Here is an 18,392-nt window from a genome sequence, read left to right on the forward strand (position 1 = left end):
CTTTATATATCTCAGTCAAGCCGTCTCCTCCCATGATGTCTAATTGCCACGGTTTGCAGTCCACCATCTACGCCGTTTTTCATATAGACCTCGATTTGAGATGCCCGTTAATCTGTTTGCCTTTCTCTGAAACCTCTCTAGATGTTCTATGTGTTGTCATCTACAGCCTCCAGAACTGAATACAATGTTCACAATACGGCCACACAATCGTCTTATATGTACAGAGTGAGTCAATGGCATCCTTCTCCATGCTCCAGACACTAAGCATCTTGGTGTCCTTTCTGTGATTACTCATCTGTTTGCATGCCGTTGTAAATTTCATATATTATTGTACCATAATCTCCAATTTCGTTTTGTTCTGAACAAGTTAAGCTGTTCATATCTCACACACTTTTAGGTAACACTGCAATTCTGTTGCCCATATGCAAAACTAAACTACAGTTGTCATTTTTCAGGCCATATTTCTGTAAGTGGTTCGAGTCATTTTGAAGTAACGTGTCTTCTACCGTTTGTTAGCCACCTTTTCTGCCTTTTAGTAATCACTAAACTTTAACGGTTTCCCTTTCTACTCCGTCTTCAGTGTCATTAAGGACGATTAGAAAAGGGGTGGCAGAATAAGGCTTTTGGGACCCCATTTGCCTTTCATCATTTATATATCGCTATGTACCCACAATTCGGGTGACTTCTTCTGGGGTCAACCACCCAAATTGAAAGTAAAATAGTGATAAGGGTTCTCTGTTTCTGTGATCATCAATATGAACTATGGCGAAATCAATTTTGAGGTTGAATAACCAATAATATAACATATAAGATATAATGGAATTTAGAGATTTTATAATTTTGAATACTAAACCGTAATTTTGAACTATATAAACAAAAATATAATTTAAGAAAGCTATTTTAAAATACTACCTAACGCGCATTGATCATCGTTGACCGACAGAGAACGTGGAATGTTAGTTTAGAAATAAGAGTAATTAGAGTAAGAATAAGGCACATTTATCTTATCCACTCAGACGAACCTCTCTATCGCCTTCTTTTTGCGTGAACTTAAATATAATAACTAATTGGCTATTTATTGGTGTTTTAATACGTATTTACCACGTCCATATACAGAGGGGTCGTCACCTTCTAGGTCCATATACAGAGGGGTCACTAGATGTGGGTCACCCAAAGCACTTTGAGTGACTGTGGTTGCTAAATACGATGATGTTTCTTGTATTCTTTCTTGTAAACTTCTCTGTCCGTGTGGTCATACCTCAGTACAAACAGAAAATTTATTTTTATCTGTTTATCGGACAAGGTAGTCCTGTAAGCATATTTTAAATAGAGAAATGTCACCGCGGATTCTTAAAATTTCCAAATTGTAAAATGTCGATTTAATTTTTGTTTTTTTAAATGTGCTGGACTTTATAAAGAATTCCGGATTGTATAGTGTCGGATTTCACAGAGTTTACTGTGTGTATACAAACGCAACCTTGTGAACTCTGAGCTTCTTAGTATAAGTAAACTAATCTAATGTTACAAAAAATATAAAAAAAACATGCGAATCTTGAAAAATAAATAAATTTTCAGTTCTTTTTTTCAATACTATAAAGGGTATAGCAAATATACACGGTATTACCGAGTAATACATTTCGTAACGCATTCAAAATAATTTTTATCAGCCGAAATTAAAGAATGAAAATGTCACCTTTTTGATCCGAGAGTTTGTAGTCCGTTAAAGAAAGCTTTAACGGATATCGAACGTGAGATCAAAACAGTATTGCATGATATGATATCGAAGAATTGTTTTGAAGAAGGAATATATTCATATACAGTGAAACTTCCCTTTAACGGACAGCCACGGGGAACGAAAATTTGTCCGTTAGAGAGGTGTCCGCTAACAAGAAGTCTGAGGGAGAAAAAAAAAAGAAAGAAAGAAAAAATCGTTAAACGTTTAATGTAAAATTAAATTAAATTATATACAGATTTTGCACAATATTTTTGTAAATAATATACATACAATTGTGCTATGCATATTATGACTTTATCTTAAGAAAAATACATACAGTAATCACTTATTTTCTTCTGCGCCTTCTTCCGGCTGATAATTTTGTTTTCAACATTTGTTTGGAGTGAAGAAACCATTGAAAGTCCTTCAGTATCTTCTTCAGCGGCGAAAAACATTTTTAAACGATTGATTTGTATGAGCGCTTCTTCTATTTTCATCGGTGGTTCGTCGTTAATATGTTCTTCGACAGAATGACCTCCTTCCTCATGAAGAACTTCTTCAAAAATATCGATGATAATGTCGTTGATATCTAGAGCACCATCTTCTGTAGTGAGGTTCGAGTCTATATCTTTGTAGCCAGGGTCACTCGTAGCTGAAGTGTCGTACATTATCAATAGATGTTGAAGTTCTTGTTCTTCTTGGTGCTCCACATTGCTGTTCACAACTTCAATTTTTGCGTTTGAGAAGCCAGACTTTACAAAACAGTTCACGACAGTTTGTTTTCTAATTGCGTTTACTGAAGAGGAAATCCATTGAATCGCATCTAGGATGCTGAGTTTCTTTGCAAGGTCACTCGCACATGTTACATCGTTCATGTTTGCAATGAGATGTCTTAAAACACGTTTTCTGTAGTGAAGTTTAAAATTTTTTATTATCCCTTGATCCAAGAGCTGACACTCTGCAGATGTGTTTGGTGGGACAAACGACCTGAATGTTAGACAATTCAATATGCGGGTAAGGTGCAGCATTATCTATGAAAAGAATATTTTTTCTGTTTTGACGAATCATGTTTTGGTATTGTCATCCACGCTTTTTTATTAGGCTTCCAGTCAACATTCAACTTTATGCCCTTGAAACAACGAGGAGTTTGTGGTTTTCCTATAAGAAGAGGTTGTTCAAAGTCTCCCAACATATTTGTACACAATAGTACAGTCAAGCGTTCCTTAGAAATTTTTCCGCCCTGGCACTTTTCGTTTTTTAGACTCATTGTTTTTTCAGGAAGAGCTTTAAAAAACAACCCTGTTTCGTCACAGTTGTAAATATCCTTAGCTTCAAAATCACGACATAAATCTTCCAATTTGACGATCCACTCTGTTACAACCCCAGTATCAACAGATCCACCTTCACTGATTACGGTTTTCCAAGAAATGTTATGCCGAGTTTTGAACTTGTCTAGCCATCCCACAGAAGCTTTGAACTCATTTGCTCCCATAGATTTCGCAACCTCCAAGGCCTTTTCCCTAATAATAGTCCCATTAATGGGAATTTTTTTAGCACGTTCGCGATAAAACCACTCACACGTAACATTGTCAATTTGAAATCAAACAGTTTTCGGGAATGATTTTTGAACCTGATCTGATTTACGTGTTGCCAAAATTGTTTGAGCAGTTCATTTTTTTTCTTTAGGATGTCCCTTACCTGCGTCTTCCCGATTTTGAATTTTGCAGTGAGATTGCGAACATTATTTTTTTGCCAATCATACGCATTAATGAGTTCGACTTTATCTTTTAAAGTTAAATGTTTACGAGAAGACATTGTGCACTTCACATGACACTGAACAAAACTGAAAACTGAAACTGAAAAGACGAAAGGCCGACCAAATTCCCCCCCTTCCTGCACACAACGAATTCATCAGAAGTTTTACACGTGCCTTAAAATTCTTGAAAAAGGGTTTAGAACCGCGACCTAAACCTTGATAAAATTCAGAGAATCGGAAAAAGGAAATAAACACACGATTGAGGCAATACGTGGAAGAAACGTTCCTAGAAAAAGGGCCGTGAGCTCGCCCGCTGTCCGTTATGGGGAGATCAAATTAAGTGCTAATCGAAACAGTGCAGATTGCCTGTCCGCGTCCGTTACAGAGAATGTCCGCTAGACAGAAGCTGAAAACACGTTAAAACCAATGGAGGTGAGTTGGGGAATTTGAAAATGTCCGTTGTAGAGAGATGTCCGAGAGGTGTCCGTTAGGAGAAGTTTCACTGTATATTTAGCGAAGCAATGGGATGCATGTATAAATGCTAAAGGTGATGTTTTCAGAAATAATTTTAAAAATAAACTCTATTTAACTGAACAAGCACCATATATTGTGCGATGGCCTACTTACCATACAATACGGCTCGCCTTTGTCACAGTCTTGTAGATCTGATTCTTTATAGTCATAACAAGGCAACACGGATCCAGCTCCTTCCATGGTGTATGTCCCACATCGATAACACCTGAGGCCCCATGATAGAGAAGCTACCAAAAAACAGGAACTATTTACAATAAAATACAATAATCACAGAACTTAGTAGAAACAGCAATAAAAAATACATTTCCTCAATATTAAATTGATTTGTCGATTCAGGTTTATACAAAGTTTAGTGTTTTGTATGCCATACAGTTAAACAATGGACTAATAAGTACTCTTAGGGAACATACCCGTGAGCAGATTTGAAGATTGTAATTTTCGGGAAATACACATGGGGATAGGTTGTTATCGCGAGGCGAATGGAGAAGGAATGGTTTTATGAACTTTCAGTTAATAAAAGAATGTTGGCTGAGCGCTTCATGCACATCAGTTTGTTTACAAGGCCGAGTAATTGCAGTATTGATGATAGAAATGGTTGTAGAAAAGTCAAAACAGGCGGCACTAAGCTCCGTTTGTAGATGTATCGTGTGATTACAGTTCATGTACTTCCTCGCCTGTGTGTACTAGTCTGTGTCTGTAGCCTGTCTTGTAGACAGTTTAGAGCCAGTTTTGTCTGCTTGCAGAAAGGGAAAAATACTGAATAACTGAAGGGTAAGAACTCCACTCGAGAGAAAGAACCCGAGTAAAAAGGCCATCAGAAATTCTTCCGTCTAAATTATGACTCGAACCCAGATGGGTGCAAAGTTCACTGAGTTCCTATATTAACACGGGGGTTTTGTATGCAAAATGGCCACTGGACTCAAGACTAATTATTACTTCATGGATGAATCTGTATTCAGTCTGTAATTCGATTCTTTCTTAGACACACACACACACACACACACAGCGAGAGCAGGCTCGTAATTTTACCCTATTTTGATAACTTTCTAAACAAGAATTATCCTCAAATACGAAGTGTAACTGCATAATTCATATAAAAATGAAATGCAATGAACACAGTGGCGTTGAGGAAAATTGGAAGGAAAAGCTCCGATTTTTCTTAATGAAAATTTGGAAAAATATAAAGAAACATTTAATGAAATTTAGAAACATTTTATGACACTCTAAAATCAGTGTAGACATGGCATTTATTAATTTATGAGATTATGGCAGAATTGTTTCTGTCTTGCAGAAGAACTCGATTATTTCTCACTCCCAGTAATTTGTTGCTTTTATCACGATATTTCTTCTCAGTTTGGCATCTGCAAAGAGTAAAGGAATCGAAATTTTATTAGATGTATGAAAATCGAGTTTGGTTTCATTATAAAGAAAAACGCGGTTATTTCTCCAGGATCATTTAGAAAAAGAAACACTGATTATCACGAAACAAACGTAGAAAATTAAAACTACAATTAGGGGTCGTGCTTGGCAAGATGTGATTCTGCTGTCTGAGTATGAAGGTACTCTAATATTTAAAAAAATAATAAAATAAGAATAAGTCGAGCAACTCAGGATGAAGGGCCTGTAGTCACGAATGGTCTTTAGTGTAGTATCTCAAATAGAAAGCTTTATGGTAACTGAAATAAAGTTTCTCGTATCCCGACTTGGCCTAAAACTGAGGAACTAAAGAAAATATTGTCTATTTGAGTCTTTCCAGTTGTTGTGAATGACAAGGGTGGGAGAAGCGATTAAAGTCTTGGGGGAGAAGCGACTGGCAGGTGAGAGCCGTGCAAGCTCCGCGCAGGCGCCGCCCCTCAACACTGGCTCTCCGAGTACATCCTTGCCGGGACAACTCCAGCTTTGAATGTTAAAAAATACTTCTCATCGCAAAATTTATAAATGACCTTTATAGAATTATTAACTAACTATTTAGCAACCTTCTTGTCACCAAAAGGAGAGTTACGTAGAACAAAGAAGCGCGCTATCGAAGTGCAATAAAAAATAGTTTTTTTTTTTTAACACAAAAAGAAAATGATAGATTTCAATCGGAATAGTTTTCCTTTGATAAGCATAGAATAACGCATAGCTAATGTGATTTTTAAATTGTTAGCTCCATTAGCAACGGAAATAGGGGGGGGGGACCAGAAAATTACTCACATTTTCCTGTCTGACGCGGCCATTTTTAAATTATATTTTAGGCTTACTCATTGAGCTCTTCCCAACGGTATATAATAAGCTATAGGTTGTCGACAACATTTTGTCCCCCCCATTTCTCAGACAAATTTTTGTCAACAACAATCGATGTGGAGTTATGTTGGCCCACATGATGTACAAACCCATACAAAATTTTAAGTCAATAGGTTGAGTGGTTCCAGAGATACAATGCTGTGACAGACGGTCGGACAGACAGACAACCGATTACATTATGAGGGTCCTTTGTTAGACTACGAACCCTAAAAAGGAACGAAGTAAAGTTGAGGAACTGGCAAACACTATCTCTTTAAGGGAACATCAGAGCTCGTGAACTTAAAAGGATTCTTATATTGGCCTTTGACCGCTGTCCAGCCAAATGCCAACGATGTCCGTATACGATCTGAACGCAGAAAGAAAATAACGAACTAAACTAAAAATCGCAAAATATGCGGTCGCACTGCTGTACATGGGTTAAATAAGCAAATTCAAATGCACGGATAATGAAGGTAACACACACTGCATTATCTGCGTTATTATGTTACCTCATCAGAAGATGAAACCTAAATACAGTTATAAATAATTTGGCCGGGATTAATAGTTGATATGATAGGAAATCTCCTTATTACTTCAGCCATCCCATGTTCTTTCCCGTCTTGAGTATCCGAAAATTCTGAACATATCATGGTAAAAGAAATCTATCCCATTATTAGTAGTATACTTGATAACCTGGATTTTAAATTTATAGACTTAAACGAGTAATGCAGTGAAATCCTTGATTAGAAGATGTTTAATTGTGTATAACAAAAATAAGAAATAATATTGGTTTTGCCCTCATTTGAAGAGAAATGTTAATCCTCTCCTATTTTTGTTATATGCTTTCTTCTTGTTTGTTTGCGTGTTGTTTGGGAAGAACCAATCAGTTGAATAATTTTGATCTTCTTTTATGTACTAAATGAAAGCTTGTTGAGGTAGATTATCTATTTATCAACAAGAAAATTCATTTATCTTGTTTCGAATTTGCAATTTTCATTGGAAATGAAGCTGGTATTACATTTTTATTAAAATAAAATTATGTATCGAATTCAAAAAATGAATTATAATTTAATTATTAAGATCCAAAAAAAGAATTTTTGAACACCCCTCAGGACTCAGAGAATATCTGATACATATTATTATAATATGTATTTGAAAATCCTATAATCTTAAACAAGTATGGTGAAATACGTAATTGGAAATTATCAAATTATTTTACTGCAAAAGATGATTTCAGAATACCGAAAGGTTATCCAAAATACGAAATGAAAATACAAATAAGGAAATACGATATTTATAATGTATCAACAGGTTAATTATTATAATATAAAAATACCACTCTCTCTCTCTGTATTTATGGTGGAATAATAATAGCATTAATAAATATGAATATTTTTGTTAAATGGGAACTTCTTTCCCTTCCCTGCTTTTTTTTTTTTTTTTTTTGAGGAAAAAGTGAAATGTTATAAAAGTGATGTAGCAATGACATAAAACCTTCTTGATAAGGAATTTCAATTTCCTTAACAAGTTACACGTGTTGAAAGATGATAAAAATTATATTATATTAGATGATAATAATAATAAAGAAAATAAAGTGGGCAAGTTCCACAACTGGCGGACCCCAAGAACAGATAACGTCCACAACTACTGGTACAAGAAATTCACTTGCGCAAACAGAATGATAAAGCACCAAAGACAATCTCAGAATTTCTTACTCAAGGAATCATGGAGGCTAAAGACCAAGATACAACAAACTCGGCTAAATACAGGCCGATCACCTGTCTCCCAACTATGTACAAGGGTCTATGTAAAAGTTGGATAACAAAGAAGATATCGAACCACTTGGAGAACCAGAACATCATGGCCAAACGGCATAAAGAATGCAAGGAGAATTTCACCATTGATGCCACAGTTATAGAGCAAGCCAAGAAGAAGCCCTGCAACCTGTACACGGCCTACATCGATTACCATAAAGCCTTCGACTCCGTGCTTTATAGCTGGCTAATAGACACGATGAAGATCTATAAAGTCAATCCGACAGTGACAAACTTATTATTATTACTAGCCATGTAGTGCAAGGAAACCTGAGGCTTATGCTGCACCAATTAAAAAAAAAATTTCCAAGTTACCCAGAGAGAGAGAGAGAGAGAAGTAGAAGGGAATCACCAAGAGAAGAATGATGGTATCCAGCTCAGGACCCTGGGTGTGCCAAGCCCATACTCACCAGATGTGAGCCCCTTTCTTAGACGCAACCAAGAAGAAATGGAGTACCACTATCAAGGTTGAGAATTATTATTATTATTTTAGGGTTACCCGTAATTAAATACATTAACACGTATTTGTGTCTGTAAATTGCGTATGTTCTATGGTTGATTTGCCTGTTTTGCTGGACGAAAAAACCCCAGTTACTGGGGAGAAAAACCTTGCTATCTACGCCTGAGACCAATTAACTCAGCCACGGAGTGAAAAAAGCCCATTAAAGTTCCTCGCGTCATCGACGGGATTCGAACCCAGGCCTTTTCCACCCGGTGTGGGGAGGACGGTGACGATACCACTGTGCTACCCGCGCAGACATCAAGGTCGAGAATATTACAACCAGGCCGCTCTCATCAGTAGAGGAATCTTTCAGGGAGATGTCCTGAGCCCAGTGTGGTTCTGTCTAGCACTTAACCCGCTGTCCATCATATTCAACAACAGCAAGTATGGAAAACCTCAAAGTAGGAAAGAAAATCCCGTACACCCTCTCCCACCTGATGTTCGTAGATGACATTATGCTTTACGCGGAAAACCGAGAAGTGATGAAGGCTCAGCAGTCAGAGCACAAGGAGATCAAGGCCTTCCTGACCGAAAAATTCTCAGCAGCCTTCTCAAGGCAAAGTTAAACGGAGGGGACACAGTTAAAGCCATAAACAATTATGCAGTGCCAGTGTTAACATCCTCCCTCCGAATCATAGGTTGGACTAACACCGAGCTGGAGGATATCATGAAAAAGACAAGGACAATGATGACCAAGAGCCGCCAACACTACCCGAAGTCAGTCGTCGAAAGACTGACAATAGGGCGGAAAGAAGGAGGAAGGGGCCTTATAGATCTCATCGAGAAACAGAAGACAGAGACAGTTAACCTGAAGGATTACCTCCAGAAAAAGAAACCAACACTCTACCAGACCATAAGGAAGATAGACAAGAGGCATACCCCGCTCAACCCAAGCGAGGAGACCCTTCCCGCCCTGCCATCGTGGGTAGCACAGTTCGTAGAATCGTCGTCCTCCCCAAACCTGGTGGAAATGACCTAAGTTCCAGTACCGTTGATGAAATGAGGAATTTTAATAGGCCTTTTTCACAAGGTGGCTGAGTTAGTTGGTCTCATGGTTTTTTTTTTCCTGGAAACTCGGGTTTTTCGTCCAGAAAACAGAAAATCGACCTCGGAACACGCGCAATTTATAAAACAGTATACACGGAGCAACATGATCTTAGTCGCTTACATAAAATGGCCTCCAATGCATGGCTCAGCAGTGGGAAGCTCTTCCTCGTCAGATGACACACGTCTACGATGCCACCTGGCTTCAGAAACGATCCAACACATCACCGCATGATGCAAGGTGATCACTCAGACGGAGTACACTCGTAGACACGACCAGGTAGCCAAGATAATACACCAGAAGCTATCGAGGAAATACCAGTTGATCAAAGAAAGTGTACCGTATTATAAATCAGGTCGCTGTAGCCGAGTGGTCAAGCGCGCGGGCACATAAGTGCACGTGCCTTGATTGACCGGAGTTCAAGACCGTGACTGCTAAATACGGTGCTGTTTCTTGTATTCTGTCTATCTTGTGAAATCCTGTGACCGTTTAGTCGTCCCGGAATATAAACAGAAAATTTATTAAATACGAACCTCAGGCAGTACTAGAGAACCTTACCCTCAAGCTGCACTGGAACCGTGCCATAATAACGAACAAGGCAATCCCGCACAACAGACCGGACATAACCCTTGTGGACAAGAAGGAAAAGGCTACCTATCTGATTGACATAGCGGTACCCAACACTGGCAACCTCCATAAAACGCACGAGGGAAAGATCAGGAAGTACATGTACCAAAGACAGGAGATCAAAGAGATGTGACATATGCAATAAGTAACCACCATCCCGATCATCGTGTCAAAGACCCTACATAATAGCCTAACAGCAATTGGTCTCCCAGCGGACAACTACAAGGAACTCAAAAAAGTCGTAATCCTGAACACCTGTAGAATAGTCAGAGTTACTCGACCAACAGTAACACCAGACAAAACAACCACCCTGTGCACTTCGGACTAGTGTAAAAACCCATCACGGGAGAAATAATATAACAACAACAACAATAATAATAATTTTTATTGCATTAAAGACAAAGTCAGGTCGTTTGCTAAGAATGAGATTTATTTTGTTTGTTGACCCTTTAATAACTTCCAGAGCTAAATTTAATTAATAAGCTGCAACAAAGGTTTGAAGATAATATTAGGAAAAGATATCTGGGAAAATTAGCACAAATATTTTCAAAATATAAAGAAGAAGAAGAAGAAATCTTTATTGCATACAAAAAATGCATATGCCGTACACAATACCCTTCACGGCTACAAGCCAGGGGTTTACAGTAAAGGTTAATACAAGGTAAAAGTCTAATATAAAGGTTACAAAGGCTAATACACTGCAATAGACAAGGATGAGATAGGAGAAAAAATAATCTTATTACTAATTATACAAGTGTAATGAAATGAAAGCAAATGGAAAATTTACATATGACACAACAGCATGTTATCATGCTAATTTATCCTCCAGGGAGCAGTCCTCTTACAGTGTTGGAGTCATCTGAGCAGGCGCAGAAAGTTGAAGCAATGTAGTGAGGGATCCATGGGAGTGATGGACAGGTCCTTGGGAGCAGGTTCTAATGCCCTGTGACATGGTCCTGAGAAGGAAGTCGATGGAGTAAGTTCTGCCTGTATTTTTTATCCAATGCGAACTTGTAGAGGTCGCCATCCAAGGAGTATACGTACTGCAGCATTTGCACGGGTATGAAGCGATCGGATAACTTTAACCGGTTTGGGGTGGCCTGGAGGACTGGATTGACCCGAAGGCTTGGGACCGGGATCCTCCAACCGCAGTTGGCCCAGAAGTCTGGGTGCGAAATAATGCCAATCATCATTTTTACAGAAAAGACGAGTCTTCTCTCATGGATAATGGCAGGAAGACGTCTGATGTTTAGAGATGCTGCCATCTGGGTGGTCCTTCGTGCAGGGGGAAGTCGGAATTTCCATATGGCCCACTTCAATAGCCAAAATTCGCCCGCAAAAATCCGTCTTAGATGCGTTGCGACAGTTGAGGTCCAGACTTCTGCTCCATAAAGAATGACCGGATAGACACACGTCTTAATATACCTGCATCCAACGGCCTGGTCATGGACATGCATAAGTTGTTGCTTAAGCATCCACCGGAGTCGACAGAATTTTTTTTGCAGGTGGTCTATGTGTGGTATAAAGGAGAGCTTCTGGTCAAAAATAACGCCCAGGTCGGTGTGTTGCTGCACAGCAGAAATCGCGGATCCTCTTATATTGGGTTGCACCATCGTTGGGTTCCGTTTGAGCGAGAAAGTGAGCTGTTTCGACTTCTCAGGAGTGATGTGAAGGCCGAAACCGGAGAGGAAGGCCTCGAGGTTCTGGATTTTATGTTCGATTACGACATTTGTGTAGTCAGCAGTGTCTCCGGGGTTGATAGCAGTGAACAGCTTTATATCATCGGCGAAGGTGATAATATCAGTTCGGCCCGTCACGAAAGGCAGAAGAACGGCTGAGAACAAAATACCAGAGAGGACCCCACCTTGTGGGACTCCAGTTGTAATATTTCTGGTGTAGCGTCGATTGGCATCGCGAACAATAATCGTCCTATTCTCAAGCATTGACTGAATGAACCAGAGCACGTCTCCGCCAATGAAGTAATACTCACGTAATAGCCTTATCAACGCGTGAACGGATACGGAATCAAATGCTGCCTGGACGTCGATATAAGTAACGGTGATTTCCGAACCGTGCTCAAATGCTTCGAGGATCTTGGTAGTGGTACTGACTAGATTTGTAGCGGTGGATCTTGACCGGGTGGCTGATGTGGCATTATTTGTGTGGTTAACGTTTTCAGAAGAGATTTCTCAAATAGCTTTAGTAGGCTTGATGCAGAAGAAATAGGACGGAAGTGACTGGGCTGAGAAGCAGAGCGTATTTTTGGCAGCGGTCTTACTAGATAGACATGCCACATAGGAGGGAAGAATTTTTGATGAAGGATTTTGTTGAATAATGACAGAATGGGATCAACAATAAATGTACTCAGGCATTTCAACATAAACTGAGGAATCCCGTCTGCGCCGGATGCGGCCGTAGGTGCTAAACTATTTATTGCATCAATCAGTTGATATTTGGTAAGTTGAACTGAATTTAAGAGGTCGGTTGAAATCGGATTGATTGGTACTTCCATTGGTGTGATGGATTCTGGCTGAGCCGCAAACCTAGTTATGTGGTCGAGCCAACTGCTCAGATTGAGTGAGTGAATGGCGTCCTCTGATTTGCTTCTATGGAAGGGCTTCCCTTTATTTATGGTAGCCTCTAGGTGAAGTTTTATTGCCTCCCTCTTATTCCTAATGAAAAGAGCCCTGGCCCGGGAGAATGCAGTTCTGTCCGAGGGTGAGCCGGAGTTTTTCCACCGCTTGTGCATGTTCTGTTTGACGTGGAAGCTTTCAGAGACTTTTCGACTCCACCAGGCCCTTGAATGCTCTGTAATGGTTAGCTTCTTTGTTGCAGCATAGAGAGAGACAGTGGCTATCCATCTTGTCATTAGGTCAATTCCGAATTCAGGGTCGCATTCCTCAAGGACATCCCATGGAATTGCCTGGGCTGCATAAACACACCTTTCAGGGTCAAGGTATTTGGGCGCTGTAATAGTTTTGGCTGTGACTTTCCTCCTGCCAGAAGTGATGGGTATTTCTGTTTGCACAGAGAGAATGATGGGGTTATGATCAGACTGTAGGTTGCTTGTCGGGTTTTGATTAGCCACACAATTTGCTGACGCGAACGCGAGGTCCAATGTGCTTTCACCCCTCGTGGGTGGTGTGCTCACCTGTTTAAGACCTAATATGTCTAAATGCTGACTCAGTCTTCTCTTGAGGCTCCCCAGGGTATTTGGGAGATTGATATCCCCACACACGATATGCTTCAGTGATGAATGGAGATGGTTAATCAGCCAATTGAGGAGTTCATCAACTACTTGTGCGTCTGGAACTGGTGGGATATACACTGCGGCAATGTCGAGAGAAACGTTCTGGCTGTTGTTGTTTTTAGGTTTTAGTGTGACTAGAACTGCCTCGAAAGAAGCGGACTGGCTCGATACTGAGTGGAGGATAGAAAATACCTGCTCATTGAACAAAATTGCTACTCCTCCTCCCCTGCGGTTTTCTCTAGACGTACACACCATCTGATATCCTGCAGGCCAAGTAGAAGAAAGTGTTTCTTCACTGGGATCAAGCCATGTTTCTGCAAAGCAAAGTACATCCATTGAACTGGACAGCAAGAGCTCCTCAACTTCATTCAGTTTGTTCCTCATGGATCGCACATTTTGAAATAGGAGTTGGAATGAAGCTGTTCTCCTGACCTTGACGAGGGATGTACACTGTCTGGTCCGTCTGTGACGCCTTGCTGGTTTTCGATGTGTTGAAACCATGACAGGGATCGTAAAATTCAGAGGTAGAGATGACGGAGATTTTGAGTAGTTTTCTATCACCGTTGAGAGTCTCTTTTCCGTAGGTGTGTTAAGGGCGAAATATGGAATTACATTTTTGCTATGGCCAATCCCATATAGAGCAGCTCGGTTGTTAGTTGGGAATAGAAATACATCGTCTAGTCAGAGTCTGGACTATTGTGGACGCCTCTCAGGGGTACTTGAGGGTATCGCTTCATTTCTGCTTCGTGTTTCATAAAATGGTCTGATGATGGTGCCGAGGGGCCATTTGGTGCACGTTCCAATCCTTTCAAACTGGCTTCTGTCACAATAGATGCGAAAAGAAGCATAAGATGTGCTACGAGTGTTCAATTTCTGAATCTTTAAATCCAACTGGAGTTCCTCAAACAGTACATCAGTGACGAGTTCTGCTGACGTGTTAGGGGCCAAACGCGACACAAATAAACTGCTTGGGGAGAGTCGGGGTGATGAGCCAACCGGTTTGAAAGGCTGAAGCTTCGAATTTAGTGCAGTTCCCGTCCAAGTGTTTTTCTTCCTATTCGAACTGTTTTGATTGGTAGTCTGGGCAATTTCTGGTTTGGCACCGAATACCAAGTTGGTGGCAGACCTGGTAGTGGTTCGGGTTTGTTTAGGACTAAGTGACGAGTGAATTCCTGCGTGCAGTTCAAGGGCGTGTGATGTGGCAATTTCTGGTTTGGCACCGAATACCAAGTTGGTGGCAGACCTGGTAGTGGTTCGGGTTTGTTTAGGACTAAGTGACGAGTGAATTCCTGCGTGCAGTTCAAGGGCGTGTGATGTGGAATTTTGGTTTCTGTACTGATCATGATACAAACTCTCCATGTGCACCGCCCAGAGAAGAAGCCACAGCATCTACTACTGTTGAGAGCAAGTGATACCTCAGAGCTCAAGACTAGCAATGACGTCAAAGATCTGGTGCAAAGCACTATAAGGGCTGATTATAAGAATCTAAAAGTGAAATCCCTGAGACCCATTAGGAACAAAGGAGTCCTACTGGAGACCGCAACAAAAGAAGACCTAACAAGTATTGCCACATGTGGTACTCTCACAAATGCAGGAGTGGTCATAGCTCCTCCTAAAAAGTCAAATCCGTCAATCATAGTGTACGATGTTCCAAAGCACAGTTCCAACGACGAATTACTTGAAGATCTGTTCCACAGAAACCTACAGGACCGGGGATTCGCCTGGGAGGAAGTTAAGGCTGAGACCACTTTTAGGTTTGCAACAAAATCAAAATCCAACTCTACAGAACACAAAGTAATCAGCTTCTCTCCACGGATTTATAGAACTGTCCTCTCTACAGATAGATTATTCCTTGGTTGCAGTGCACACCGATTTCGCCCGTTTACAATTGTCACTAGGTGTTTCCTATGTCTGGGATATGGGCATACCTCCCAACGCTGCTCCCACAAATCTCCATCCTGCGGGCATTGTGCCAGGAGTGGGCATGTCCAAGCAGAATGTCCCTACATTGACGAAGAGCCCTCTTGTGTGAATTGTAAAAGGAACAGGCGAGCACATAACCATTCCCTCCGGGATATTTTATGCCCAGAATACCAAAGGGCTCTGGAACTCGTAAGACTAAGGACCGCTGATGCCTAAACCAACAAGAAATCCCAGTTGTGTCCCCGCTCCAGTCCTGCCCACTCTTTCTGGGAGCCTAAGAGGAGCCCCTGTATCTCAAACTAAATACTTGCGAATGATGCAAATAAATGGGCAAAGGTCCCGCACAGTTGCGGATGAAATACGCCAGGCCACTGAGGAGCATTCAATTGATGTTGTTCTGATTCAAGAGCCGTATGCTGCAAGAATACAACCCCATCCAACCTCTAAAATTACTGGCTTTTCCATACACACGCGAGTCATTCAACCTGTCCCAGTGGACCCAAAAACATGTATAGCAGTCATAAATAGGGATCTCGATGTCCTGGTTGTCCAGGGCCTCTGCAATCAGTTCTCCACCTGTATCCAGATTACATGTACAGATCAATCATTCTACTTGATGTCACTCTACAGCCCTCCCTCAAGTAACATCAATGAAGCACTAAACTTTTTGGAATTTGCCCTGAATTTTATTGGCTCCAAACAACTCCTGGTTGCATCTGACTTGAACGCAAAATCCCCCTTCTGGCACAGTGCAGTTGCCAATGGCCGTGGCCAGCTTCTTGAGGACTTCATCCTCAGCCAAAATCTTATTATCCATAACCAGCCTAGCCAGTTCACTACTTACTCTAGCTCCACCGGTGAATCTAATATTGATTTAACCCTCTCTACAAAAGACCTACGTCAGTCAGTTAGTTGCTGGAAGGTAACTCCGGATCTGACTGTTAGCGACCATAGAGCCATACTGTTCCATCTTGACTTGGTTCCACCGAGAAACAACAACAAAACAAGGCCAACTGACTTCATTAGATTCTCTTCGAGAAACGTCAATTGTGAAGCATATGACAGCTCCATAGAACTGGACTTTCCAAATCCAGACCCATCACAGATGGACTCGCTAAATGCACAGGACTTGACCACCTTTATCCAGCACTCCATACTCAGAGCCTCGTACAGGTCCTCAAGGAAGAAGGTGTTCCGCCCAGCAATCTGCCCATGGTGGACCCGGGAACTTACCATCCTTCGTAAGGCAGTCCACTCTGCGCGCAGGAACTACCAGCGACACCGTGATTGGCCAGCTCCTGATGTCGAACGCCTTCATAGGGATTATATCGCCAAAAAGAATGAGTATACCAAGGCAATTGCAGCCAGAAAGAGAGAAACTTGGGCAAATTTCGTAAAAGAAACCAACCGTACAAATCCATGGGGCCTGGCATATAAGATTTTGAGAGAGAAAACCTTCTCCCCAGAAATATTCAACACTGTTTCAGTAGGCGCTCAGGAAACTAAGTGTTGGCAAGATTCTGCCAACCTTATTCTAGACAAACTGTTTCCACCTGATGACATCTCTGAGGATCATCCAGAACACTCAGCAATTAGAGCTGCCAACAGCAATTACATAGCAAAAGAGCAAGCCAACCCATTCACACTAGAAGAACTGGGAGCAGTCCTTAAAAACATTAATGCCAAAAAGTGTCCAGGCCTTGACCTAATAGAATACATCTTCATCATCCGCTTTCACACACTGTGGCCGCACCATCTACTCCTTCTCTTCAATAAATGCTTGGAAGAAGGATGCTTCCCAAAAGAATGGAAATTTGCCCTCATTCGCCTCATCAAGAAGCCTCACAAACCACCAACAGACCCCCGCAGCTTCCGGCCTATTGCCCTGCTGGCTAACCTTGGTAAGGTCCTTGAGCGACTCATGGCTCTCAGGGTTGTCTCCATGCTACAAATGCACGATTTGGTCTCACCATGCCAGTATGGCTTCACCCGTGGAAGGCCGTGTGAAGAAGCTCTGTTCGATTTGGTTTTACATATTGAAAGTTCTGAAGAAAAATTCGAATTGGCCATCTTCATAGACTTCGAGGGAGCCTTCGATACCGTCTGGTGGGATAGTGCCTTGGCACGCCTTCGAACTGCCGCTTGCCCCCAGCAATTATACAGCCTCTTCCAGAACTATTTTTCCGACCGAGCAGTTATTCTCAAGTCAAAATTCCAGCAAGTCACAAGATCAGTAAATCGAGGTTGTCCCCAAGGGTCAGTCCTGGGACCCCTCATTTGGAACATAGTCCTCCAAGACTGGCTCTCCCGCACCTTCAGGAATACAAAAATTGTGGCCTTTGCCGATGATCTCACAGTTGTGGTGTCAGGGCATTCACGGAAGGCCATTGAAGAAAATGCAAACCAGGTCCTCGACGATCTCTCAACTTGGGCCGCACTTAATAAGTTGCATATCAACCCAACAAAAACTAAAATGATGCTATTCAAGAATAGACTGGATCTCAGGCGCCCACCGCAGGTAAAGATATGTAATGCTCAACTGCCAATCGTCACCGAAACCAAAGTACTTGGAGTGATTATTGACCACAAACTCAGCTTTCTTCCACATCTTGTTAATTTAAGGAACAAAGTTAAGAGATTCTCAAGAACCATCATACGCATCTCTAAGAATGATTGGGGACTCTCCAAAAGGTCCCTGCGGTTGTATTACAACGCAGTATTTTTACCAATTGTGACCTATGCAGCTGGAGCCTGGTTCCATCGGGTAACTCTTGTAAAGATGCGAGACAAGCTTGGAACCATCCAGAGGTCAATGTTAATGGCAATCTGCCGAGTGTGTAGAACGGTCTCCACTCCTGCCATTCAGGTCATTGCGGGAGCACTTCCGCTCGATCTACATGTCACCTTCCGAGGGCTGTGCTTCCGCATTACGAAAAATATCCCAACAAGGATCCTTGACATT

At 41.2% G+C, this 18,392-nt stretch overlaps 2 protein-coding genes across 2 annotated transcripts in view; one reads left to right on the top strand and one right to left on the bottom strand.

Moving 5' to 3' along the window:
- The window catches only part of LOC150085692 (uncharacterized), a 158,613-nt gene that overhangs the window by 27,906 nt on the left and 112,315 nt on the right, over window positions 1–18,392 (bottom strand). Inside the window, exon 2 of the mRNA XM_090373455.1 lies at window positions 4,098–4,231. Within this exon, the coding sequence (XP_090229581.1) occupies window positions 4,098–4,231 (134 nt within the window). The remainder of the gene's footprint in view (window positions 1–4,097; window positions 4,232–18,392) is intronic.
- Window positions 1–18,392, top strand: part of LOC150085693 (uncharacterized) — a 211,519-nt gene that overhangs the window by 14,407 nt on the left and 178,720 nt on the right. The window lies entirely within an intron of this gene.

This window comes from Mastigoproctus giganteus, chromosome 5 (assembly GCF_048544385.1).
Source record: "Mastigoproctus giganteus isolate SK-2022 chromosome 5, ASM4854438v1, whole genome shotgun sequence".
In the NCBI taxonomy this organism is placed as follows: domain Eukaryota; kingdom Metazoa; phylum Arthropoda; class Arachnida; order Uropygi; family Thelyphonidae; genus Mastigoproctus; species Mastigoproctus giganteus.